Source organism: Haemorhous mexicanus, chromosome Z, assembly GCF_027477595.1.
Source record: "Haemorhous mexicanus isolate bHaeMex1 chromosome Z, bHaeMex1.pri, whole genome shotgun sequence".
Lineage (NCBI taxonomy): Eukaryota > Metazoa > Chordata > Aves > Passeriformes > Fringillidae > Haemorhous > Haemorhous mexicanus.
The window spans coordinates 37,499,970-37,526,744 of record NC_082381.1 but is presented as its reverse complement, the minus strand read 5'-3'; the positions used below and the strand labels follow the sequence as shown (position 1 = coordinate 37,526,744).

At 40.1% G+C, this 26,775-nt stretch overlaps 1 protein-coding gene across 2 annotated transcripts in view; it reads left to right on the top strand.

The window, feature by feature from the left end:
• The first annotated feature begins 606 nt into the window (after positions 1-606).
• Positions 607-26,775, top strand: part of SVEP1 (sushi, von Willebrand factor type A, EGF and pentraxin domain containing 1) — a 125,280-nt gene continuing 99,111 nt past the window's right edge. The window contains exons 1-3 of one of the 2 annotated variants that reach the window (XR_009485025.1): positions 607-1,238; positions 15,641-15,896; positions 17,054-17,230. Coding sequence is in view for 1 of the 2 variants with exons in the window: in XM_059836427.1 (XP_059692410.1) it covers positions 717-1,238; positions 15,641-15,896; positions 17,054-17,230 (955 nt within the window). In the remaining variant the exon portion in view is untranslated. The remainder of the gene's footprint in view (positions 1,239-15,640; positions 15,897-17,053; positions 17,231-26,775) is intronic. The other variant, XM_059836427.1, reaches the window with a different exon arrangement.

Sequence of the window (26,775 nt, the reverse complement as noted above, 5' to 3'; positions counted from 1 at the left end):
TGTGGACACTCACCCCACTATCTGGACACCTCGCTGTCACTGCTGCGAGACATCCATAAATAAAGTATTGCTACATCTTGAAAGTTGAAAAACCGAGTCCTCAGGCTGCTGAAGTATGCCCTTGAACAAGAGAGTGAGACTGTGAAGAACCAGGAGCGAGACCAGAGCATATGGACCCTTCAAACCTCCCAGCCGCAGGCGCATCCTCCCCGCAAAACAAAGGGCTAAATTAACCACGATTAATTCAGCACGTGTAAGCCCTCACTCCGTCCCCGCGAGCAGCAGCTCCAACCCGCGCGGCGAGGGAGCGGAAAAGGCGCTCCTCACTTTTCGGGGGATCCTGGCTTTCCGCCCCCCTTCGCTTCTGCTCGGCGCGTTTCCAGTGACCGCCACCCGCCCCGCTGTCGGGCAGGGCCCCGCCAGCCGTGTGGGACCCATCGGGGCGGGACGGGGCGGCGGGAGGCGGGGAGGGACGGGGCGGGGGGGGAGAACGCTACCGAAAGGCGAGGAGGGGAAAACGGAGAGAGGGGCGTGCGAGGGGCAGCGCCTCAGCCGCGGGGGATTAAAGGGCGCGGATACCTGCGGGGGCCGGCGGGGAGAGGGAGAGGCAGGCCGGACGCCTCTCCGAGTAGAGAAGAGGTGGGGCGTCAGGGGGCGACCCGCAGCTCTTCGCCCGCGGCTGCCGGCGTCTCCCCGGCTGCGCCCGCCGCCACGCCATGTGGCCCCTGCTGGCTCTCTGCTGCTGCTGGGGGGGACTGTCGCTGTCCCTGTCGCCGTCGGCGCCGCAGGGCCGGGCGGGCGGCCAGCCGGGCGCCTTCCTCCGCGCCCCAACTTTCGCGTCGCCCTCCCTGGAGGCGCCGCCGCTGCCCGACACGACGGAGAGCAAAGTGGAGAAGCTGGGGCGCGCCTTCAAGCGCCAGGTGCGGCGTCTGCGGGCGCGCAGCGGACGGCTGGAGCTGGTGTTCCTGGTGGACGAGTCGTCGAGCGTGGGTCCGGCCAACTTCCTCAGCGAGCTGCGCTTCGTCAAGAAGCTGCTCTCCGACTTCCCCGTGGTGCCCGCGGCCACGCGCGTCGCCATCGTCACCTTCTCCTCGCGCAGCAACGTGGTGCCACGCGTGGACTACATCTCGCGGCGGCGGCCGCAGCAGCACAAGTGCGCCCTGCTGGGACGCGAGATCCCCGCCATCGCCTACCGCGGCGGCGGCACCTACACCAAGGGCGCCTTCCAGCAGGCGGCGGTGAGACGGGGCGGGGTGCGGGGGTGCGCGCTCAGCGGTGCGGTGCGCGGAGCGAGCGGCGGGGCCGTGAGGCTCAGCACCGCTGCGGTGCGGTGCGGGGTGTGCTGTGGCAAGGCGAGGTGTCTGCATCGAGGGAAGGCACGAGTCGCGGTAGTGCGGCGATGCGAGTCGCGGGTGTTGGGGTGTGCGGTGTAAGGTGTGCTGTGCTGTGCAGTGTGTGGTGTGGGAGTGGGGTTCTCTGCGTTCGAGGCTGTTCTACGACAAGGGGTCTAGGGCTGTATGGTGGGGTGCGGAATGGCGTGCTGTGGGACGCAGAATAGTCTGGTCAGAGCAATTAGTCACTATATTCCCGTGCTGTCTGCACCTGCAACACCCGTGTTTTCTGATGCCCTTGCAAACAAACGTGTGAAATTCGTTCTTAGAAGGGACGTGGAGCCCGTGTCTCAGTTTCAGAAGTGATACATATGAGTCAAGTCTGGCAACTGAAATGCCTGCCTGGTTTCATGGCAGCGGGACTTGAGTGCCCGCTGACTGTCAGACCTACGTACCAGGTGTCTGGTTTAATTGCTGATGACTTACAAAAGTCCCCTTAAGCTGTGTGCAGTATACCAGTAAGTAGGGGCATGTCCCCAGGAACATTTCCAGACACCATAACACAATCATTCATCATGCTGTCATACAGACCCATAGCAGAAAATTAGTCTAGGCAGCCCCTGGACATGTGTTGGCACTTGGTCATACTGGGGAGGCTTCTCAGTTGATGGTCAAGGGACAGCCAGTCTACCCAGGAAGCTTTTATTACAAGGCTAGGCCTGGCTCTTCCTTGTCACTTGGCCTTTGTGTTCAGAAACAGCCACCAAACCAAATCTCATTTGCTATTTTTAAATTTTTTTTTTTTTTACTCTTAATTTCTGGCAGTGTCCTGTGGCTGAGCATTGGGTGCACTTGTCTTGAAACACTTACATATTCTCATTTGGAGCTGAGGAGTGAGATTGCAAGAGGTGCGTCACTGCTGGGCACATGAAATTGGCAGAGATTATTCTCTTCTTCACTTTTGGCAGGAGAATGCAAGTTCACTTAAAATGTGCTCAGAGCTGCACGTGCCAAACCTGCTTTAGGAAAACACATCCCTGTATAAGATCTTCCACTGTGAAGCCATGTTTCAATATATATTCATCCCAGGGGTGTTGTGTGAAAAAGTTAATGATACAAGTTAAAAATAACCGTTAAAAACAAAATATAAGCTTAAGAAATACCATCTGTCCTCTTGGTACAAAATCTTGACTAATGATATCTTTAAAGTGGAATAAACAAAAAATCCCTTCAGAAACCTACAATTTAGTTTCTTGAGCCCAGCTAAACTTTGTGGCTGCAACAGCATGACTGTCATTTTACACTGTGTTCTTATAAGAATGTGGGAAGAAAAATATTCGCATGGTGACAGGGAAAATTAAGATAGAATGACAAGGTTAAATTCCGGTCTGTTTACTAGCTCTTGGTTAAAGATACTGTACTGTGGTTTTCTTCGGTATGATTTCTTCATGTCAGGCAAATTAACATCTTCAGAGAATACTCTTCTTTTTAGACACTGTTTAGAAAATGACTGTTATAAGTTTAAAATACTACTCTTGGAATAAATCTAGAAAGTTTTTAAAGTATAATAAAACTGCTGTTCCCTCTGGACTCTTAGACTGCTTCCTTAGGTTTTTAACTGTCCTTTGGTACAACCATAATTATTTCTTCTTTCACTTTTCTAAAACATCTCTTTTTTGAATAGTTCTTTTTCTTTTACACTTTAACTTGGAATTTCTTATTCTTCTGACCAGAATTCTCTTCTACTTTTCCAAACTCAAAAGTATCTGTAAAGCATTACAAAGTCTCTGGAACTGTATCACTTATGTGTTATAGTAATAGAAAATGAAGGAAAGTGCTTTGTTAGAATAAACCCAGCACTTAAATCGTTATGCAGTGCTTTTCTTTGGTAGGTCTCAAAGTCATTAATTCCCATCTGTGACAGTTCCACTGAAACCAGAGGCAGAGAGATAAGTGAATTCTGCAAGGTCATCAGGGCCGTTAGTGTCTGACCTGGGAACATGAGTGAACAGGAGCAAGATTTACAGAGCAGTAGCTGTCTCAGAACCTGTGGCAGCAAAACATCATCCTAAAAGCAGATCTGTTTGGTTTGATAAACTGTTGCACAACCACACAACGTCCATCTTCTTTGAAAACATAAGAGAGTTCTCCTTGACACTGCAGCTTTGTATCCTCTCCAAAGCTGTCCTTATTAACTTTTGCCATGTAGACCCCACTTTGGCATTCCTACCCCGCCTATTAAAGATAAATTCTATGTGATTCACAGAAATATGCAGAATATACCACAAGAGACAGAATCCTGATGAGAATGGCTGAACTTCTATTGATGTTTGGGTTTGCCACCCTGTTTGTGATTTTGTGCCATGCTTGAGCTAGCAAGTGCTCATTTTTGGAGTCTTTCTTTTAAGGCGCATGCAAACAGTCTTAGAAAGGGGAAGGAAACTGAGCTCATTAATTCAAAACTCTTTGGCTTCAGTTTTTCACAGCATAAGTTGGTGGGACAGCACGAACTACATGCAGCTTATGTTAAGCAGATTGCTTATTGCGTTATGGAAAGCTACAGAGCTGTTGTGACAGCAAGAAAGAACCAAAGCAGAATTGAAAATACAAACAGGTTAAAGCAAGTGTTGTTCCTGATGCTTAAGGAATGCAACTAAAGCCAAAAGACCTCAGTGGTGGAAAGTGTTGAGAGACCTATAGGCAAATCTATGGGAGCTTCTGATCCTGAGAGATAACCACTGCTAACAGGGCCCATTATGTTTTGTGGGAAGAATGTGCATTTGTTACCAGATGGGCTTTGAAACAGAACTGAGGGGTCATCTTGCAATTATGGAAGCTTAATTGGTTCTTGTTTTAGCAGCTGAGAGTCACAATTACATATATGCCAGCGTTGGTGTGCTATCTTTTTTGATGGACGGTTTAAACATCCTGAAGCTGCGTTGGTTTTAGTGATTGAAAATAAAATAGATGAAAATAAAAATTATTTAAACTACTCCACGTGGCAATGTGTTGATAAAATCGTATCTTCCAAAAAGAAGATAGTCTAATTTCTGTCTTTCAATGGAACTAAATGGGAACAATTTCTATTTGTAATTGAAGTGGAAGTTGTAGGTGTGCACTGCTATTGAGCAGAAGTCAGAGATAGTAGTCAGACAGGCTCAGACAAGTAAATTGTATAAAATTTACAATTGCAAAGCGGTAGCTTAGGGAGCCTTTGGGAGTTCTGTGTTATAGAAATAATTGTTGCATTAAAAAGGTAATTTTTTTTGGTTTTTGTAATTCATCTTCACTCCATTGAAGTCAGTATAGGCATAGGTATATGCAAGGTGACAAACCTACAGAGTAAGGTGACACATTTCTGAGAATCTGGTGTTTGTATCTAATGTGATTTTGGGGGAGCATGACAAATATCCAACCAGCATGTCAAATCCCATGCTCTGTGTTATAGTTAATAAATATTAAAAAAAATGTCCCCCAAAAGAATGTAAGCACATATCAGTTTAGGATAAACAATTCTAATGCTTATTTAATGCTTGTTTAAATAAGTATTGGTGGCTTTGTTTCTTCTGTGACAAAAGCACAAGGATAAGATGCAGTGTTGTTACCCACTAGGAAAATTAGCTTTTATTTTCAATGCATTTTCATATTCAGAATCTCATTTTCAAATTAAAATGAAAAGTTTATTGAAGCTAAAGAACTGAAAATCTTTTCTTACCGTATACTTGGTTAAGTTTTTTTAATTTGAAAAAAAGTAATGCCCTCTCACTGAGAAGATGAACATTCGGAATCATATGTATTGTCTGGTTATCAAGCATGTGTTTGTGGATTTCTATTCCTATGTTCTCTGCAAAATCTGCAGCTAATAATGAGAGAGTAGCAGATTCTAGGTTATCTTTGGCATCATGCTCTAAATATCTGATTTTGGCTTAGGTCAGGTAGAGCTAACTGACTGGTTGACAGCATTTTTTACATGGCTTTGGAAGTCTGTGTTAAATATATGGTAGTAAAAAAAATAAAAAAGTCAACTTGTTTTACCTCTGTGGCACCTTTGCAATTGCAGAGCTGGTAGTTAGGGATTACCAAACTGCAAATAGTGTTCCTGTCAGCCATCACTGGTGTCAGCTCTAGTTTTAATCAGTGTGGTGTTGTGAAGAATACTGGTCCTGGATACTCCAACCTTGCGTGGGGTTTGTTCACAAGATTAATAAGGCAAGGTCAGACGCAAGATACACATCTGCACATTGTTCATTGCCCTTAGACCAAGCCTGAAATGTACCTACCTTTAGAAGTTTTTAAGTAGTTAATTTTTCTCTGACCTTTGGCCGGGACAGGCAAAAAGTGCTCTGTTTAGCATAATATCTGTGGCTGCCTAATCAGGATTAATACTTTCTTTAATTGAAAACCTGTTCTTTGGAATTCTTCTGCTTGTGCTTACAAAATTGTGCCTTGCCTATTGGTCTAATCAGAAACATGTAATTTTTAAGCCTGGTGTAGATATTGCTGCACAAAATAAAACAAATCTTGTGGATCTAATATCTGAACCAACAATACAATGAATGAAATATTTCACCACTATGGTATCTGGATGCTATCATCCTAAATGTTTCAGGAATAGAGATTCCTTTTCATGAGAAAACCATTTCTTCTTGTAATCTCTGAGCCTTTTTTGGAAGGGTCTGACAGTAAACCCCTTCTGATCCCCAGTCCTTAAAAGTTATGACCTCACAGAGGAATCAGTCTTATTGTGTGCTTTACTTCAGAGATACTAAGACAAACCAGAAAAGCTGCTGAGTTATTTGTTCTGAGAGAAGGAATAAATTCACAGCAGTAAAATTTTGAAGAAGTCAGGACAAAGTAAGTTGGTTCATTTTTAATTAATTTCCTAAGCTTATGAGAGGCCTTTAAAGCGAAATACATCATATTTAGCAGTAGTTCCTAACATAAGCCTCAGCATTAAACTTCTGAATGTTTATTTTGCATGTTCTGTGATACATATTTTACCCTTTGACCCCAATTCCATGTGCTGCTGGAATCTGTGAGTCAGATTTTGCAGGTGAGGCTGCATGTTCGTGATGCTAAGAATCTTCTGACTTTTCTAGGTGCAGAAATTAAAAGCACTCTTGCTTTCAGCAACAGGTTCTTTGTAGGACCAGAACCCTGCTTAACTTTTGGAACTGCTTACTTGTCTATGACACTAACAGAATCCAAAACAAAAGCTCTTGTTAAAATTATAATACTCCCTCTGGTTCAAGGTCTCACTGGCAACCTCAACCAGGAAGATGAAGAGCCGCCTTGAATGTAAGCAGCAGCCTGTAGAGAGCTTTAATGTTCAGTGTCGTGGTGCTCTGCTAAGCACGGGCAGTATGAACAGTTAAGCAGAGATGGGTTTCTCTCCCAGGCACTCCCCCACACCCAGTTGGTCTGGGACACCTCTTATCAGTAATAACTTTGTGTTAGTGTTGCTCAATTCTAGCTGTCCTGGAGGGGGAAAAAAAAAAAAAACCAAACTAAAAAAAAAGAAAACAAAAAAAAGAAAAAAAGTATTCGGGTATTCGGATGATAATTGAGCAGTGACAGCTGGCAGGAGATGGGCCAGGTCATGAATTGTGTTTGTCCTTTTGGAACTAATTATTCAGTTCAGCTTCTCTTCTTTTCCCCTGCTTATTTAAAGTAATAAATGTTTAAGGCAAACACAAAAGAAACAAATATTTGGCAGATGTACTAGTCAATAGTGATGTGACTGCTTGGTCTGAAAATACATGAAAATCAGTTACGTATTTAGTAAAATATTTTTGAGTCCCCATTTTTATTATTAGCAGAAAACCAGAGCAGTACTAAAGAAATCAAATAACATCTTTGTTATTTTAATGATGAAAACTGCTCACAGTCAAGAAGACTAGGATTTTTCATTTTTTAAATCAAACTTGAGATCTACTAGAAAGTGATGTGTCGAGTATAGCGTGCAACATGGCAGCATATAAAGGCCTCCAGCAGCTTTGCCAAGTCTTGATAAAGTTGTGAAAAGCTATATAGCACAAGAGCTCAGAAAATGTCCATGTACATAACGTTGCCTGTTTTTTAATGTCCTGTTTAGAAGACCTCAGAATGATAGAAGATGAAGGGTATGCATGTTAGTTGCTTCCTGGAAACTAGGTGTGTTCTGTTCTTTCTGGTTCAGGGCTCAAAACTGCAAGCCACACAATTTCAAATCACCAGATCCAACAGTCCTAACACAACTGTGAGAGTCAAAATTCTGTGTAATAGCTCCTGTCATTGTAAAGCCAGTGATGGTTTTGGGTTGTTTAGGCTTTTGTTCTGGTTGCTCAGGACTGTGCCTAAATTGGTGTTTGAATATACTCAGGGATGGAGAACCCACAAACCTTCTGGGAAACCTGTTTCAGTGGTTGATTACTCTTGCAGCAGAAATATTGCTTCCTCTCTCTAAGTGGAATGTTGGTATTTAAATATGTGCTTCTTGCCTCATCCTACCAATTAAAAGGTTCTGTAAACATCTTTTTTACTCCCCCCCTTCATAAAGTATTTATATAATATGCATGGATAAGAGGACCTTAAACTTTCTTTTCCCCCATCTGAGCATTGCTAGATCTGTCAGTCTTTACTCAGACGTCATGTCAGTCCATTTCCTAGCCATGAACTTGCCTGGCTTTTTCACCTGTATTGATGAAAGCACCTTGCCTGTGCTTTCATCCATACAGTGGGGTTGTCTGACATAGCTGTGAGATTTACTCAGATCATGCCTTCTAGTTACTGAAAGAACTATTTAAGTATTTTAAATGTCCAGGTTATTTCTATAGATACATCTTTTCTCTGAGTTAAGATTGCATTTCTTGCTAGGGAAGTATCCAAGGGAAACTTTAATATTAGTTAGTTTCTTCTAGGTAGGTAACAGCTCATTTCTCTAGGGTCTGTGTTGCAGTGCAGAAAAGAGTGGGAAAAATTAGAAGCCAAAACCTCTAACTGTGGAATAACTTTTAGTTCATTTTGTGTAACCTAAAGAGGGGTAAGATTCATTCAGTTTGAGCAGTGAAAAGAGCAATGTATAGTGACCGAAGGAAAATATGGTGAAATCGCCATATTTCCTATTTTAGAGAGGGAGCTCAGGAGGCATAGCCAAAATCAATGTAGACAAAATCAATAAAATAAAATTCCTTAGCACCAATGTAACGCTAAGAAGAAGACATTCTTTGTTTGGTTGGATGCATGAGGGGATATCTCCTCCGAAATATCTTGATTGCTGAGTGCAGGAAAAGCTCCAGTTTATATACTGTATTTTACATACATATTCATAGATTTTCCCAGGAAAAAAACTATACATATGTTAATAATTTTCCCAAAGTCATAACCTTACATTCCCTTCCCTCTGTGCATACTTTCTATCCTGGGATACTGGTGTTCCCTGGCGGTGGGCAGCCCCAAAGTTATGGTGGCAACCCCAAAGACTGCCTGGTGAACTCGTAAAAGCTTGCAGAATTGGGCTGGGTTGCTTTCCAGATCTTCTTCCTACAGAATCAGCATTGCTTGGTTCCATAGGCCAGTGGTTTTTGAAGAACAAGCACCTACCAGGTGCAAACAATTCTTCACCAGGCAACAGTTTCCTGATGAAGGGGAACTGCATTTGTCACACTCTAGCTTTGCATTACTCTTGGGAGATGACCAGGTTCCTCAGGAATGCTCTGGATTCAGTGATGAAATGTCTCAGCTTGACCAAAAGCTATGCTTGATCACAGTACTTTTTTTTTTCTTTATAGAATATTTCTTTATGTAAAATCTCCTGTCAGATTTGGACATTTTTACCTGGGGGAAAGGTGAAAGCAAAGAAACCTTGGAACAGAAGTTGAGCTTGGCAAAGATATTTAGCATTGCCATTTCCCTTTGTGAATGAAATACCAATCTGCTTCTGAAGCCACCTATGATAAATCAGGATGTACTGTTTTAATATTGTTTTGAATATATGGACCAAATCTATGCAGTGTTTTTTGTAATAAACTAACATTTATTCATTTTAATATAGGCTTAATAACAAATGTGTTTCATTATGGATAGATAAATTAACTCTATAATATTTAAAAAGGAAATTATTTCTTTTATATTGAATAAATGATTGTATAGGAAAAAGAATAATTTCATTCTATTCAGAGCTCACCCTCTGGTGTGTATGTATGTTTTACATCATTCCTAAAGTGAAAAAGAAATCCAGTGTAAGTCATCTTTTGGGCTAGAACAGCTGAATGGCTCTCTAGTGGAAAGCTTTCTGGTTTTTCTGGTTTGCTTCTGAGATGCAGTGGTGGTTCTTCCTGATCTATAAGAGATAATATTTGCTTTGTAGTGTTTTTCCTGCAAAGTGAATGTTGGATAATGTTATTTTGAGAGTTAGGCTCTAGCTTGAATATTTTAAGGCAAGCTTCTCCTGGGACTGTATGAGGTTACAGCTGGCTTGGTCTGTAGAGTGAGAGAGGGTAACCCATTTCAGTTTGTTTCCCTCTAGATAGATATATTAATATTCAATTCTGTACAATCAGAATCTTCTTTAAAATCAAAAGAGAGAGTAAGGACAGGAATCAGGCCCTAGATCATATGTTTATGGATTACATGCAGAAGATGTAGTTGAGACAGTAACTCTGTCAGAGAACTTTTGACAACATCATTGCTGTGGCTGTCCAGTGACTGAAGAGGTCAAAGAAGTCTTTGCCCTTCAATACTTCTAATCTCCTAATTTTGTTTTACAAACCCCATGTTAATGTTAAAAATGCAGAAGTTAGAATTTATCTGGTTTTGTGACTGTACTGATAGGATTTCATTTTCCATTACAGTAGAGAATTTCTAGAGGAGGTTTTTGTATGATAACTTTTTGTTGCACAAGACTTCATATTTTAATTCTAAGGACTTCTATTGGCACCAAAAATTGGTTAGGCTGCCAGATATTTGTACACACCAAACAGTCACTGAACACAATACAGATGGTAATAACTTTTTGCTAATGTGAAAAGAATGTTTTATTTAAAATCTGGAAGGATTACTGAAAATGACTGATCTACTACTTCTCTGAAGGAAGTGTAGACAAGAAACTAGTTTCTGAAATAGTAAAAGACTAGGTATTTCTAGTGGCCCCATGAATTTCTATTCAATCGTCAATAGCACTAGTTGTTTTGTTTGTACTTATCCCCTATAAATTTATAGTATTTTTATCAAATGGGCTAAATTCTCAATTTAACAGGCCATTCAGCCCTGTAATTTGAGTTATAGCTGGTGCTCAGTTTCATTTGATGGTAAAATCAGAAGCAGATGTGGATATTCATGTCAAAGAAACAGGTTCTCAGGATCCTTTAAACTTACTAGTACCATTTAGAGGACCTTTAAACTGTATTTATTGAAGAACCAGACGATTTATGAAGGGACTGCAAAACCTTGTCATGAAAAAAAAAATCATCTTTATGTAGATACAGTCAATTAAGTTGGCAGGGGCTGATGAACAATCTCTGCATGTACTTACAAATTTTGTAAGGGGTTGAACAAACATTTTACAACATATGAACTTTCTCTTTGGGGGAAAAAAGCCTCAAAACAGCTTTCTGGAGAGGGAAGGAGAGAGAGGTTACTCAGAACAGAGGGATGTAAGTCAGGGTTAGAGAAAACAATTATGTGAAATGCTGCACAAATATTGCAGAGAAGAGGAATGGAGACTGACACTTGGATTGTCAGCTGCACTTACAGGCTGATGGCCTGTCCTCTTGTTCTCACAAAAAAAACCCCAAATACTTGGACCAAAATAAGTGGACCAACAGACATACACAAATTGTTTTAAAAAAGACTTTTGTCTTCTTTCCCACCTCTTCCTTGCCCCCTCCATGCTGAATGTTTCTTTCCCTCCGTTGTTGTTTTCCTCTGTTTTTGTGCAGCAGGGATTCTGTGTCTAGAGTTACAGCTGCAAGACATGAGGGCCAAGCTGGTCAGTCGCTTTGTTTTGTTTTGATTTCTAGGGGCAATATGTAGCAATCTTGTCTGTCTGTTTCTCTTCTCAGATTCCCTGGTACCTGAATATTCAAGTCTTCTGGGTAGCAGGAAGACATCTTCATGCTCTCTTACCTGTTGGCTCAGTCCCTGCCTGGGTGACAGAAGTACCATCTTGAAGAGGTGGTTGCCCTTTGAGGTGCAGAGGGCTGAAAAGATGTTGGCTCTTGCCTTATCTGAGGGTCATGTAGCCAAGGCATATTTTCCTCTCAAAAACAGTCATTTGCTCCTCAGAGATGGTCTTTCACTGATGCTTTCCACTTACTCAAACCAGCATCTTTTAAAAGGTCTTGCTAAGCAATTTTGGAACCAAGCAGTTTCTTGATTACATGGAAATTCATGGAGGGTTTTTGTTTCAGGAGTTTCAGAGGGCATTTATAGCAGTCTAATTTTGTAAAATAAAAATCCCTGCTTATTTCCTAGTCAGAATTAAATAGTCCTTAGATATCTGTAGTCCTGTCCAGACTAGTGGGGCTGAAGCTCATTTGTTCACTGGCCATGAAGACATGTCTCTATGTTTAGGGAAAACGTGGAAGTTTGATTGCTGCTGATTATGAGCATTAACTCCTGAAGAGCCAGGGTGATGTGGAATGCTGTCCATTACCTTAATCTGCAAAGTGTGTGAAGCTTTCTGTTATGCACTGAGGGAAACAATACTGAAGGATGTTGTCATCATATTGCAAAGCTCTTATACCATCTTGGTGATTTCTCATGGGCAGCTCCTCACAGCACTGACTCCTTCACAGTTCAGCCATGTACAACTTTGTAAGACAACTCACAAGAATAAGTTAAAGGCTATATATTAGGATAGTAACAAGTCAACAGTTATATAATTTTATCAATAGCTATATGACTTGAACAACATTGATGCAATATCTGTCGAGTGTACTTATGCTTATGGAATATAAACTTTCACTTATGCCCAATCAAAGATTAATAGTTGCAATTCACAAACAAAAAGCACATGTTTCATCAGCAAATGAATACACCATATTGAATGATAGAGCTACTCTGTCCCCAGCTCCAACTGCTGTTTTAATAGTTCTCTTCTTCCTTTTACAGTTCTTTGTTGTATTAGTTGGCCACTGCGAGCCTCTCTTGCCCTGCTCTGTTTTCCATGTAGATGAAATAATCTGTTCTTCTCTTGATATGTTATTTCTCATTGTGTCCCCAACAGCTCACTTGTACTCCAGGTGTTGAAATCTGTCAGGTCTGGACCAGGCAGCATCCCCTGCTGCTCTCAGTGCTGTGCTGGGCTCCATCTCCGGTTGCACCTCGCCCTACAGCCCAATGCCAATCGCATCAGGTTACTGTGGAGACAGCCACTGTACAATTTTAGAAGGCTTCTCTTACATGTTGTCTGTGCAGCTCTGCCTCCGCCTCTCATAGCTCCGTGTTACAGCTTGTGTCCTGCTGCACTCACTGCTAATCTGGGGGAACCCGGTGCCATCCTGGGTCTCCGCTGGACTCAGCCATACCTTGGCAGAGGGGTGCAGGGCTGGCTCCAACACGCCAAATAAGTAAAGTGTGTAGCATCTGCCCTTCATATCCAGCACCCTTCTTCTTGGGGGTGGTGTCTCATACATCATCCAGACTTCTAGGCTTTTAGGTCTGCCTGGCTACAACTCATCTGGATTTTTAGGCTCTCAGGCTCTTGGTCCGCCTGCTCAGCTCCTAAGCTCTACCATCTTATTTCTCTTAGGTCTGCAGTCATCTTCCTGAATCACCTTGGGATCACATTGCTCAATATTTAAGTCCTTTTTTCCCAAACCACCACAGGATCATCTCCTTATTGCTCTCTCTACAGTTCTCTGCCCAAATCTAATGGGATCACATCAGGTTCACCAATTGTTGACTTATTGCAAAAGTTCAGTATCTTCTCAATGATTTCTCATGGGCAGCTCTTCACAGCACTACTTCCTCCACAGCACAGCCAACAAACTCCATCCCTCTTCTCAGCACCGCTAACCCACTCTTTTGTAGCACTCTTCTTATTGGACACGGCTGTGGCCTATTAAGGGCAGGCCTGTTCCCAATCGTTGGTGATTAGCACAGCTGCCACTCCTCAGGTGTGAGACTACCTTCTGCACTATCTTTATTTTCTTACATTCTATCCCGCCACAGAAGGATACTACAGAAATTACCATCATTCCAAAATTAAGCTTTGTTCCCCCTTCTGTACACGTTACAGCACAATCACAAGTGGAAATAATAATCTGCTAGAGCAATCTGCCTGTAGGTGGGAACTTCAGAGGACAGCACTGGCAATCTCCATAATGTCTCTTAACCCTGTGTAAGCTGTGGTTTCTTCCTCAGTTACACACATTCCACATTGCATGTATTTGGGGCATATTTTTCCACCTTTATTATGTAATTTGCAGATTTAATGTTCTTTTTTCAAAGATCAGAGATGCTACAGTTGCCAAAATCAAGTGAGTATGGATGGAACATATGTTTACCTTGTCTGTTTTTCAAAAAAGGGCCATTTTTACTAAAATAGCTTTAGACAAACATCCCGAGTGGAGAATATCAGCCTGACTATTTAAGAAGTTGGATAGAAGCTTAAGTTGTTTATATTCTGTTTTAAAATAGCACAGTTAATGGTAAATATGTTATTTATACATGTTAATTATAAATAACATTACTGTCTCTGCCTCATTTGTATTAGAGCATCAGTTTCAGAATGCATTTTGAAATTAGGCATTTTTACATTTTTCTTATGGTTTGTCTTCATGTTGCCCTTTGTCTTGTCTTTTTCTTCCTGATTCTTTTCATTCTAGTTTCCCACTTCATTCTGTTTTCCTACTTCGTTCTGGTTTTCCACTTATAACTTAAGCAATATGAGGAACAAAAAGTTTGATTTGTGAAGGGTATTTTTGACTGCAAGAGAATCTGGTTTCACTCCCTTTGGGTTTTGCAAACAAGTAGTAATAAAATCAAGCCCAACAGCAAAATATTGCTTGGCAGTCTCTCAGACCACTAAGTGCCAATGGTATGTGCTTTGATTTGTGGTGTGTGTGCTTATTTTTGCATAGTATCTACCTGAAATCAGAGAACTGACAAATCAAAATCCAATTGTCCTGAAATGTGGCCTGGTTTACTGAGAAGTCATATAAAAACTCTGTAGGTTATTTCGGCTGGCCTAGCTAGTAACATTTTGGATCAGCTCAAAGCCAGATGATTTTACTTCAGAAGACTTACATAAAGATTTTGTAATAAAAAAACAGCTCAGCTTGGTTATCTCTGGTTTTGGAATTTGTTCTTGTTAAGGGTGTCTTAATCACATTTACCTCCCTGTCATACAATGACGTGTCTTTTGGAGTATCATTCAAAGGTCTGTTAAATGTGGTCTTTTGCATTAGTTGTAGCATGGTACAATCTATTATTGAAATAAACATGGGCATAATATGCCTGCTGCCAAATTGGAAGTGTCTCCATCTAATTCCTTCTACGTAAGTTCCCAGAGGATGGAGAAAATACATCTTCACAATCCCCTACTTTATGGCTGGGGACAGCACTGGCTGTGATTAGGAAGACTTGTGCATTGTCAGACTGGAAGACTGAAATGGGCAGGAATCTGTGGAGCTTGTTCTCACTCAGGCAGTTGTGAGCAGTATCATACACACTTGTGTGAAGTATTAGGAAGAGGGAACAGCAGAGTAGAAGGAACTACAGGCATTTTTTAGGCCATGATGGACAATCCAACGTGATCTTGGCAAACTGTTGTAAGGGAGGAAAGCATCATTCAGCTGGGACAAATGGGGAATTTTATGCTGAATTTAAAATAACCAGCAGTCCAAATATTTGTTAGGAGAAGCCTTACAATAAATCAGCAGTAGGATTTGTAGTTTGGTGGATCAAAACATAATATTGCATTAAAATATGTTAGATTGTATTTTGGGTCTTGAACTAAATTTTTAATGTTTGTAGCAGCTATTTAAACTTCAATCTGGACAAAGTCACTTAAGCTCTCCTCAGAATCATTGTGAATGTGATGCACGGGTGACTTAATCAATCAACATGAAAAGTGTCTTATTTCTTATCATGTCCTGATTTCTGTGTTTGTGTAAACTGTGACCACCTGTAGTGTGACTGAGTGATTGGCATTGATCAACCACAGGATCTACGCACTGTTTGACCTTTGTTATAGTGGGTGATCTTGCAAGGGCCTTTTTAACTATATAATTAAAATAAAAGGAGTCATACAATGGAGGAAGTTGTGTACCAATCTACCACTGTCAACTTTTCACTGAGGTGTGCAGTTTCATTTTCTCTTCCAGCAAATATTACGGCATGCCCGTGGAAACGCTACAAAAGTGATATTTCTCATTACTGATGGCTATTCCAACGGGGGAGACCCAAGACCCATTGCAGCATCCTTGCGAGAACTTGGAGTGGAGATCTTCACCTTTGGGATATGGCAGGGGAATATCCGAGAACTGAATGATATGGCATCCCACCCAAAAGAAGATCACTGTTACCTTCTTCACAGTTTTACTGAGTTTGAGGCTCTAGCACGAAGAGCTCTTCATGAAGGTAATAATGTCCTAACCTCAGAAATCTACAAGGAGCAGAGAGGTCTGAATAGAAAGCCCTCAGTACTGTCTTGCATTTACACTTCATGTAGTGTTGATTCTATTTTTCTCCTACTTTCTAGCAGAGGTGTTTGTCCCTCTGTTAAAAGGATAAACTTTATTTGGCTTAATTCATCACCAACAGGATGTGAGACAAACTCTCCTTACTGATGTGTGTACATGCTTAGATCCATTCAGATCTTCTTTTTGTCTATGAAGAACAGACTGTGCTCTTGGTCCAATGTATCTTGTGCGTGAACAGGTGAACCTCGTAGTCAGGTACAAGAGGTACCAAGTGTACAGTTTAGAACTGGACTTAATACCTTTAGGGTGTCTCACATAGCAACAACAGCCTGTTCAGAACCAATCTAGATCCCTCTGTGTAAGAGTCAATACAATTTGTGTTTTTGATCTTGTACACGCAGTAAAACCGGAAAGAGGTGGAAAGAGAGTTTGGACTGTGATTCCTCTTTTAATCTACTATATCCTAAAATAAAAGTTCTTTTTGAAATATAGGGTAGGTTTAAATGAGCAAGTGAGAACATACAATTAAACATTTGTTTGACAATGCTGCTTGATTGAGGCTTAGAACATGCATCAGACTAGGCACTTCAATTTATTTGCTATAATTTTTAAAAACATACTACTTTAAAATAACAATGTAAAATAAGATTTTCTGGTGTTTTGTTGCCAGCCTGTTTGTTCCAGGTAAGGTTGGATTGGTCAATGTGAATGTGCTGAAGTGTTTTAGTTTATAATATGACCAAATGGTTTTACGTGCCATGACCAAATGTTCTTCTGATGCCAAATGTGGCATCCACCAAAGCTGAGAAAAGCTGTCCCAACAGCTTCTGTTGGGAGTGAGACTGCATTCTGGCAGTGTTAGACTCAAACAGGTAGAAAACCTGAGTGCGCCATGGATTTCAGTGGGCCCTTTTCCAGAAAAAGGACACCAGTCTTTTGCATGTAGAGCATAGCAAGGCTCTGCTCCATACTGCCTTCTCTCCTACTTAGAACTGGAGCCTAGGGCTTTTAACAAATGTTTCACTAATGGTATAATGTGAGGCTGTGGCAATACGCTTGTTTGAATTCTTTGTTAATAAATTGATACTATTTCAGACCTGCCCTCTGGCAGCTATATCCAAGAAGATATATCTCATTGTTCATATCTCTGCGAGGCAAATGAAAACTGCTGTGACATCATGGCAAGCTGTAAGTGTGGCACTCACACTGGCCAGTTCGAGTGCATCTGTGAAAAAGGATACTATGGGAAAGGACTACAACATGAGTGTACAGGTGAGTCTTATGTCTCAGTATTTTCAGGGTTTCTCTACATGCTCTGAATGCATAGCTAATCTATCTGAGAGCTAAAAGATCTGTTTAGGATTATGGCTGTGAACCTGGTTAAGAATGCATCCAAGGCTGCTGGAAGACTCTCTGGCTGAAGACATAGAATAGCTATAGCAGTAAAATTCACCTAAAATACCTTGTCTTCAGCAATAACTCAAAGAGATGCACAGGAAAGAGGTAAGAATAGAGCAAATATTCTCACAGAGTAAAACTTTCCTAAAACACAGCACACCAAAAATTTGTGACTATGAATTTACCAAGTCTGGGGTAGTACCTTTCACTCTCAAGTGTTCATAGTGCATTCTTCCCTCATGAGTTTTGCTGATCACTTTTTGAACTTCCATAGTTTCCTGTTTGGAGAGGGGCTATATATGTGGATCTTTGCAGGATAAATTCTGGGTGAAACTTAAAATCGTGGAAATGTATTTTAATTCTTCCATGATGACTTCCAATTACCATAGATCAAGAAAAAACAGAGACTTGTCATTGTGACCTTTTGCTAATACTGGTTTTGTTACTACTTTTTGGACAAGCCCTTTTACTTGTATGCATTCAAAGTATGATTAAAATAACAACAGTTTACACTTCTTTACAGAAGTTGATCTATTAAGTTATATTACACTCCCTGCCAATTATCACATTGTAATTCTCCTTGTGACTCTGGAACACCTTTCCTTTTTTCAGTGTGTAAGCAGGAATTCATTGAGTTTTAAAAGCAACATGAGTACAGGAATGCAGTTAGGAATCTGTATCAGCTCTGGCACAATGGATCAGAATTGTATTTTTTGTAAGTGGTTGCAGCTCCCTTTTGTGCTCAATTAACTCTAAACAGATACACTATTCCATTTCACTTATTTTCAATTCTAATGCTAATTTATTTTAGACAAAACCACATTTTCATCATATTTTTCCTTTTGTCATAAAGTAGTTTTCCTCCACCTTGAGTGCCATAGTAAGATATTGAACAAAATACATACACATTTCTGCCTTTATGAGTAGTTTGTGTCATTAAATATTGTTTTGAGCTATTCTTAAAGAGAGCAGGACTATCATTTTAGAGTTGCCCCTTCTTCATGAAAGGGTCTTTTGACAGGGTTAGCAAACCTTTCAAGTGCCACCAAAAGTGGTAAAAGTCGGATTTCTTAAAATGTGCACTTTGCTGCTGCAGACAAAAGTTTCATTTTTGCTTCCTTGGTAGGTGCTTCTGAAATAAATTTGTAGAAGGGTCTGGTATTACATACACTGCGAGTAAGCTGATAATTGCAGCCATCTGCTGTGCATGTGATGGTAGTTGAAGTTGCATACATGTATTTTAGGGAGAATTTGACCTAAGTAACTCAAACCTTTTCTTTATCTATGCTCTGTTCAGTTCTTGTATTTTTCAAGACAGAAAAATAAAAGACAATATGTGTTCTTTAAAGGAAAAAGAGCCTATTTTGAAATCTTTTATTCTGAAAAGGATTCCAGCCTTTTTTTAACATTTCACATCCGAGCATAGCTGTGGATTTGTAAAGCATAAGGAATCTTAAGAATGCATCTTAACTTTTCCTCACTCTATAATGTGCAGGAGGATTTGTGGCAAGTTTACAGTGACAGGACTTCAATTTTAATTGGACTGTTTTTAGGAGTTTTTTGGCAAAACTTGAAGATACTCCACTAGCCTTTGTTTCCCTAATACAGTAAGGCTTGTTTAAAAGAATTTGAATTAAGAGGGAAATTGTTTTTCTGTGTAGCATCTGTTAGTTTTGCTATTGTGTTTATTTTCTGTGATTATCTTCTGTATTCTCTGCTTTTCATAAACAACCTTACTGTTGTTTATGGTTTTAAATGTCAGGCATCAGAATAACACGTAAAAATCCCTGCAGTTTTTTACTTTCATAATTACCAGAAAACACCCTAGAAATCTTCTGTAAAATAAAATAGGAGCCACGTGCTTTGTGCTGAGAAGCAGAAACTCAGTGTCCCATTCCTGCTCTTTGTGGTATTGTTGATGATGTGCCACTAAAGGAAGAACAGACTGACTGTTCTCTGCTTTAAAAAGCAAACCAAACAAAACTTCTTGGCCCACACTGGGAACTTCATGTGGCCAGAGATATCTGTGAAAACTGTGGCAAAGGGAGGGAGCAAGAGGGAAAACGGAGGCAGGATTGTAACCAGTACCCAAGTACTGCAGAGTACATGAGCACCTCCTGTTCAGTAACTCTTCACTTTTTCTTCTCCTTCTTTTCCTTGATTACAAATTCCTTGAGGCTCAAACTAGAGACAGCTAAAGAAAAACTCAGAAGGCAGCAAAAATAAATCTTGTGATTTTTCATTAGGACTCTTTCTTCCATTTCATTAATAAAAGATGAGTTGTTTGAATCAAATCATACCTTTCATAGGAGAGTAAAAAAGATTCACATTTCCATTGGTATCTTCTTCTCTCTCTTATTGTATCAGAATATATGTCTTTGACATGCCTTCCCACAATTTTTTTTTTGACTCTTCTTGGAAAGTTCTGGCTTAGGTGGTCTCTTGGGTTGGATGACCTTGTAGGTTCAAGATGAGGCAACTGAAGATAGCACCCATCATGTTCACCTCATCAGTTACTCCTACTAACTGTTGTCTTAGATATCACGAGTTCTAGCATCATCATAGCACAAGGCTTTTGTATTATCAGAGCTTCATACCTTCTTGGTGTTCCTCACGGGCAGCTCCTCTACACGCTGACTGTTCCAGGTCGTTGCAGTAGTAATCTGACTCCTCTCACTCCTCTTTCCTTACTCTTATATATCACTAGTTCTTGCTGGTTACAGGTGTGGCCTGTCAAGATCAGGCCTGCCTCCCGTCTTCAGCAACTAGTCCAGCTGCAACTCAATGGGGGACAAGATCACCCTCTACAACTAAAAGCCACAGTTATTGGAGAGGTTAGGAAACTGTTGTCTTACAGCCACTAGTTTCTTTTGTCTTACCTGTAGACCCCATTTTTTGCAGAACAAGGTATCCGTAAAGATGATGTTCAGCTCACAGGGCAGAACAAGTAACTTAATTCCTTGTTCTCTAGGCTGGTTATTCATTTTTTTGTTTATATTTAGCTCACTGCTTGGATATAATTATTGAATTCCACCATCCGCATGAATATTTAATAGCTTGCCTAGGCTTTTATTTAGGAATATGCAGCATCTCAGTAATCATATGCACAGCTACTAGGGCAACAGTCTTGGCTTCAAAACACCACATGGATTAGATTTCTAAAGAGCCTTTCCAATGAAGCATGAAAACATGTGAAAACTTCATTTTTATATTTATTTTTTTTTACAAATATTAATTCAGAACACATTACTGAAAAGACTTTAAACTGAGGATATATAGGTCCAGCATGGGAGGGAGGATTTGCATTTTGTGGTTTCTTGGACTGTGGACCTAATTTTCATCTGAGCATTTTTTCCATGAGATTTTCTGAATTGTTCCTGTTGAGAATGCAAAACCAAACCTGATGTTCATAAATTGGATATCTTTCTAGTTAGGAAAAAAACTTTTGAGTTTAATACACTACTAGCAGTTCTTTCCTTAGTCACACAGGAAGAACATTAATTCCAGTGGTGGAACATTGATTAATCTAGTCAAAGGAAAGTAAATATTTCTCCTGCCATGCTGTCTCCTTCCTCCCTTCCTTTTGATAGGAGCTTCCACTCCCCGGAAGCTGAATCACCCTTTCTCAGCATTTCTCTATGGGAGGTATTTCTTTAGCTACCCTGGAGGAGTTACTGACTAAATGAAGCTTTGCCAACCATCTTGAAACTTGGCAGATGGTACTTGGAAATTTTCACTAAGTTTTCAAGATTCCTCCAAGTCCCAAGGCTTCCAGAGTTAATAACACATACAACATATGCTGTACTCTTCAGCAGGTGCCTACCGTGGATCTGGAGGAGAACCACCACTCTGAGATTCTGACAGACAGGGAGGGAAAAGAAAGCAAGAAAGGGAGTGTGAAAAAGAGTGTAGGAAATGTCTTCAAGCATAGTAAGATCTCATGCTAAATTTGCCTTTTGAATCTGAAGGTTTGAATTAGTTCATGGAACTGCACATTTTCAAGCCCTTAGAACTTATTTTCTTGCTGTCTCACAAAGCAGTGCTATTTTACGCTTTCATTCATTGATTCTGCATCTTAAAACTGGGTGGGAGTTTGTTTTGATTTCTCTCTCCTCCTTTGCTTTTAATTTCTAAATCAAAAAAATATTCTTGATTTCTAATTCAGCTGTCACTAAAAGAGGGCTTCTTGTAAGACCTGCAGCCATTGAAAACTGACAAATTGAAAAAGGGGCATTTCTTTGAAGAAGGTGTTAAATGGCTGCTAGTGTGGTATTTTGTGTCACATAACCCTGCAGATCTTGATATACTAAAACAAGAAAGCAAGTAAAAATTTTGCATCAGATGATTTCAACTGACTTAGATTGCAGCTGTGCAAGGAAGTAGGAATGTATGCTCTTAATGAAGCAATAATGAAATGCTTTCAAATTCGGAACAGTTTGGAAAGACTTAGGAGTTAGACTCACCTGCTGTAGAGACAGAAAAGCGGTACTAGAGACACCTTTCTCTGTGTACAACATCTGTCAGCCTGTGATTCACCACTTTTACTGAACAGCTCTTTAATCATGATCTCATTTCTGTAACCCTATGGGCGGGATGAGATGCATTTGTATACTCCATTATTTGCAATTTAATCTTCTTTCATTACCCAGTGACTTTCAATCTGTGATAATACACAGAGGTTCTATTGTGAATATGCTGTGTCAAAATGCCTGGCTGTCATGAGGCGGGAGCTAAACCAAGAGGAAGGATGCAAAATGCCTGTAACTAAGTAATGCTGAATTGATGCCTAATTATTAATGGCAAAAGTATTTGTGGCTGCCATTCTGTGTCTTTTTATCGATTTCTTTTAATTCTTGTGACTCTTTATGGGTAAGAGTTTCAGGAAACATCGTGATGGTTAAATACAAAAGACATGTAAATGTGTTTTTCTAGTGAGGGTAGCATAACGTCATGATGGGTGAGTACAGGAGAAACATAAATCGGTTTTCCACAGAGAATACTGAAAGAAAAGTGAATGAGAAAGGTGAATATAAAAAACAAACATGGCTATGGAAGTTTCGCAGGATAATTATCTTTTTTAAAGTCTTTTTAAGTCTTAAAACAATAATGTAAAAACATTAATAATTATTGTTTTCATGAAGACCAAAGAAAATGGCTTTTACAAGTGTTTTGTGCGCAAAATAAATACATCTAGAAGCATGCAGACGTGCTACTCCAGGTTTTTTACATTTAAATCTGCTTTCTTAAAAATTAATCCCTTTATTGTGTGCTTCGCTTCTGGAAATTAGGTAGAGCGTCTCCTACTTGTTGCTATAGAAAGCAAAGCAAGGCTGAGGGAAAAACTTAATTGGATGTTGCAAGAATTTTTGAAATGTAGCACACAGTAGAGATAAATTCCTTTGGACTGAAAATTTAAAAGTATATTGTCAGCATATTCTTCATCTCAGGAGAGGCTTTTGGTTGGGTTTTGGGGTGTTTTTTTTGTTTTGTATGAATGATTAATAGAGATGAAGATTGCTGCATGATCCTACAGTAGCTTTGTTGTTGTTTTAGGTGACTTCTGACACCAAAGTAGTTCGTTTCCCACCTGTACAACCTGCTTTATGAAGATGAGGCATTTCTGGCAGTGAATTTAAATCAAGATTTAGTCCACCAGAAAAATTCTTTCACAAACTCTCAAGTCAAACTGTGAGCTCTCCATTTAAAAAAAAAAGAAAAGAAAAAAAGAAAAACCCAGAAAAGCATGAGTTATAACATCTAACCGCAGGGGCTTTGCCTGCAAAATTGTAAAAAAAGGATCATTTCTTAGTCAGTTTGGTACAAATTTTTCACATAAATAAATGGCACATGAAGTTGCTGGTGGGTTTCACCATACCTGTAGGTATGGGTGTTTACAAGGTGTTTGAAGTGGATAAACATATCTCCACTAGTATCAGTGAGATCTGGATCAAGTCTTTGGAACTGAGTGGTTCTTCAGCTTGTGTATCAGCTATATAAATTTTCTGTTGCGAAAGTAAAAATTGTAAGTAACATGATAGCTAATATGGGTAGCAATGTTTCTATGGTATTTTTTTTCAACTCTGTACCATGTAACTTGTCTCCCTTGACTTTTAAACTCAACTGTGGCAGAAAATGAAAACCCAGTTGCTAAAAAAAAACAAAACACAACCAACAAAAATTTTTCTCTGCATTTCTTCACATTCCTGGGGCATTGTTTTAACAAAGAAATTGTAGGGTGAAGGTGAAAACCCAGATTCAACTTTGACATATGCAGACCAGAAAAACAGAGGTGTAATTTTACACCTGTACAAAAACATCCATGCTTTCCATCTAGATGTTGGCTGAGACTTTACAAAATAAGTTTCTATGCTAAATCAGGCTCTTTCCTATGAAGTCCAGAACTGTTTCTGCAATACATTTGTTGGAATATTAGAAAGTGATGTACAACTTACTCTTTTTTCCTTATCTTCAAAGTGATATGTCTTGGTCACCTCAGAATGTTAAGAAAATAAAGCCTCCAGAATATATGTGCAATTTGAGGAGAAGAAAAATCAACCATTTGGAGGAGCTGAGACATGCAGAAACCATACTCTGATTAGAAATAGACATGACACAGAATTAATCTTCCTCTTTCTGTGTCAATCAGATTTAGGCTCTCCATAGAGCCTGTCTCCATGTGTCCTTTGGCCACAAGGTAAACATTGCAGGCAACCATTCTATTAAAAAAGGTTAATAAAAGTGTAAGTACATTTAGTTAAATGACTGTAAAACCTTTACTCTTAAGGCTGGGATTTGCCCTGAGGCTCTAGACAGGAGGAAAAGCAGTCTGTCTTACCTTCACTGAGATTGTGCATGGTTTGAAAACATCCTTTTTCAGCAGCGCAGTCCTGGTAGAAGTGGTAGTTCAAAAGCTTGCCCTGGACATGCCTTGTTTAACTCCTTAAAATGTTTGTCAGCCAGCTGTCACTCATTTTTAAACAGTTTAGGCTCAAACCATTTGACAAGGGCCTTTGATAAGACTTTAACTGGTCCTGTACATTTGAAAATCTGTTTTAGGATTGTGACTGGCATCATAGCAGGAACTTACTGGAATAGTTGTCCCCTGAAATCCTAAGTGAAAAGTTTTCTACTGCAACATTCTTTATTTGCCTCTGTGGATCACGTAGTGTCATCTTACTTTCATTACCTTTTCAGAAACACATAGCCAGGATGTTTTTGTAGACATATCGTTCCTGAACCTGTGCCATCTCACAAATTAAAAGCAGACAACTTAGCATTATGTGAGCTTTTTCGTAGATTTTCTCTTAGAGAAGAAAATATTTAAATTCTTGAAACAGTGCATCAAGGACAAAATAAGATAGCAGTATAAAGCAAAGTGTTAATTTTTGAATTGAGGAGAGGTTAAAATACTCAACACTTGTTTCAATTACCTGCTTTGTTCTCGGTGGCTCTCCAGGGCACCGAAGCTTCACATTGAACTGTTCAAGTCATTCCTAGAGAGTAATTTCTGCTACAGTAAACTTGCAACTTTCAGTCTTAGTGCCTGGGAGGCTGTGAATAAGCATCAGGATTTCTGACATCATAAATTGCATCTGTAGTCTTCTCAAAGCTGATTCCTTTAGCTGAACTTGAACACAGCACTCCCATTGTGACAAAATCAGGCATCCCCTGTGTCTCTAAATTTGGATTTTAATGGATAGTATGCACTGTAGTTGTCATATGTCAAACAAATTTGACTCTTAGCTCTCAGAATCATTTCCAAATTAAGATGGAAGTGTAGGAATATTTTCCCCTTTTTTAAATCCTTCTCTTCGCTTATGCTGTGAAATTCATTCTACCCAGGCCAGTGCAAAGTGCTTTCCCTGTAAGAAAGAGTACTTTTAATATTTTAAACAAAATTATCTACTCCTCTCCCAATACAATAATATTGTGTATAAAGTGCAATTTGCAGCAATTGCAAATGCTTAGAGGGGGTGACCTGTTACTAGCCTTGGCTTTGCTGAGAGAGATAAGAAAACATAGCAGCAAAAGTGCTCAAAGCTCATCAGGTCATAACCCACATCTAAATAAGTCATTTGTTTGCAGATTTTGACCTATGCAAAGCCTTTCAAGGGATAAGTATCCAAAGGGCAATATAGAGTCTTCTTCTACTACTGTCTGTTCACTCATCTACCACTGTCACAAGAGCATAAACATGGTAGTGAGAAGGGCTAAGATTGGTTTTCTGCTCCCTCTTTGGCTCAGTCCTGTCCAGCTGACTTCACTGTGCTCTCTGTGGAAAATGTCTGGCAGGTTCCTCAGCATTTTGCAATTGCTTCAGGGAAGAGCCCTCTCTGCCCTCTTCAGTTGTGCTCTCACTCTCCTACATTCTCTGTTTCTTCAGACCCACAGAGGTCCAGAGGCGCTTCAGATTCTGATACCACTGAAGCAAAGACCATGGACAGTGAGAAGGATGTGGTGGAATAAACACTGTGATGAAAAGGGTTCAAAAGCCCACTGAACTTGTAGAAGAATTACAGCATGTAGGTTGCAGATAGGTTATAAATATTTTATGATAAACTGATTATACCTACAAAGTACTCAGCAGCCAGAATGTTAGGTTGGTTATCTTACAAGCAGCCGTGTTTTCATCTATCAGCCTAAAATCTGCTGCAGATAGCCCAGATTTCTCAACCTGAAACAATGCTGACTGCATAGTGGAGTGTGACCCCATCCCTAGGGAATGAGAAGGCAGCAGTGCAGATTGATTTCATCAAACAGGAAATTGTTTTCTACTGCATTTGTAGGTGATTTGATAAAAACAGGATCAGGACTCTGTGTAAAAATGGAAACATCTTCAGGCCAGAACCCTAGAGTTTAGTTTGTAACCATGCAAAACAAAGAACAGCAACGCAACCCTTCCAATGCAGATGTTTTAGTAAAGCTAACACCTGAATGTTTGAGAAGTTGAATTTTTTCTCCCTAGTCTGAAATTTATTGAATAGGAAATGTTTTAGTCAATAAGAGTAGGAAGAATTAATGGACCTTGGGGTTGGTGGGGAGTTGAGAAACTCTGATGTTACAGAAGTATTATGTAGTTAAATATATGGTCTAACCTAGTATATGGTCTATAGCCATGTCTTATAGATATCATTTGGACCTGACAGATTTGAAACAAAACCCAATAATATAGGGACTAAATTGCAGGTTTTAAGCTGTGTAAAGCCTAGAAAAATGGCAAAAAGCTACCATCTCTGTCAGTATGGGCAGATGTGCTGATTTTATACAGACTTGCACTTATTGTAACAACTTAAGAACTGGCTCTTTCTCTTGGCAATTAACAAAATGTGCTGGGGGTTTTCTCCCCTGACATCAAAAGAAATATTCTGGGGGGAAAAAAAAAAAAAAAAAGGGTGGGGGGGTGTGTGGAACTGTGGAAC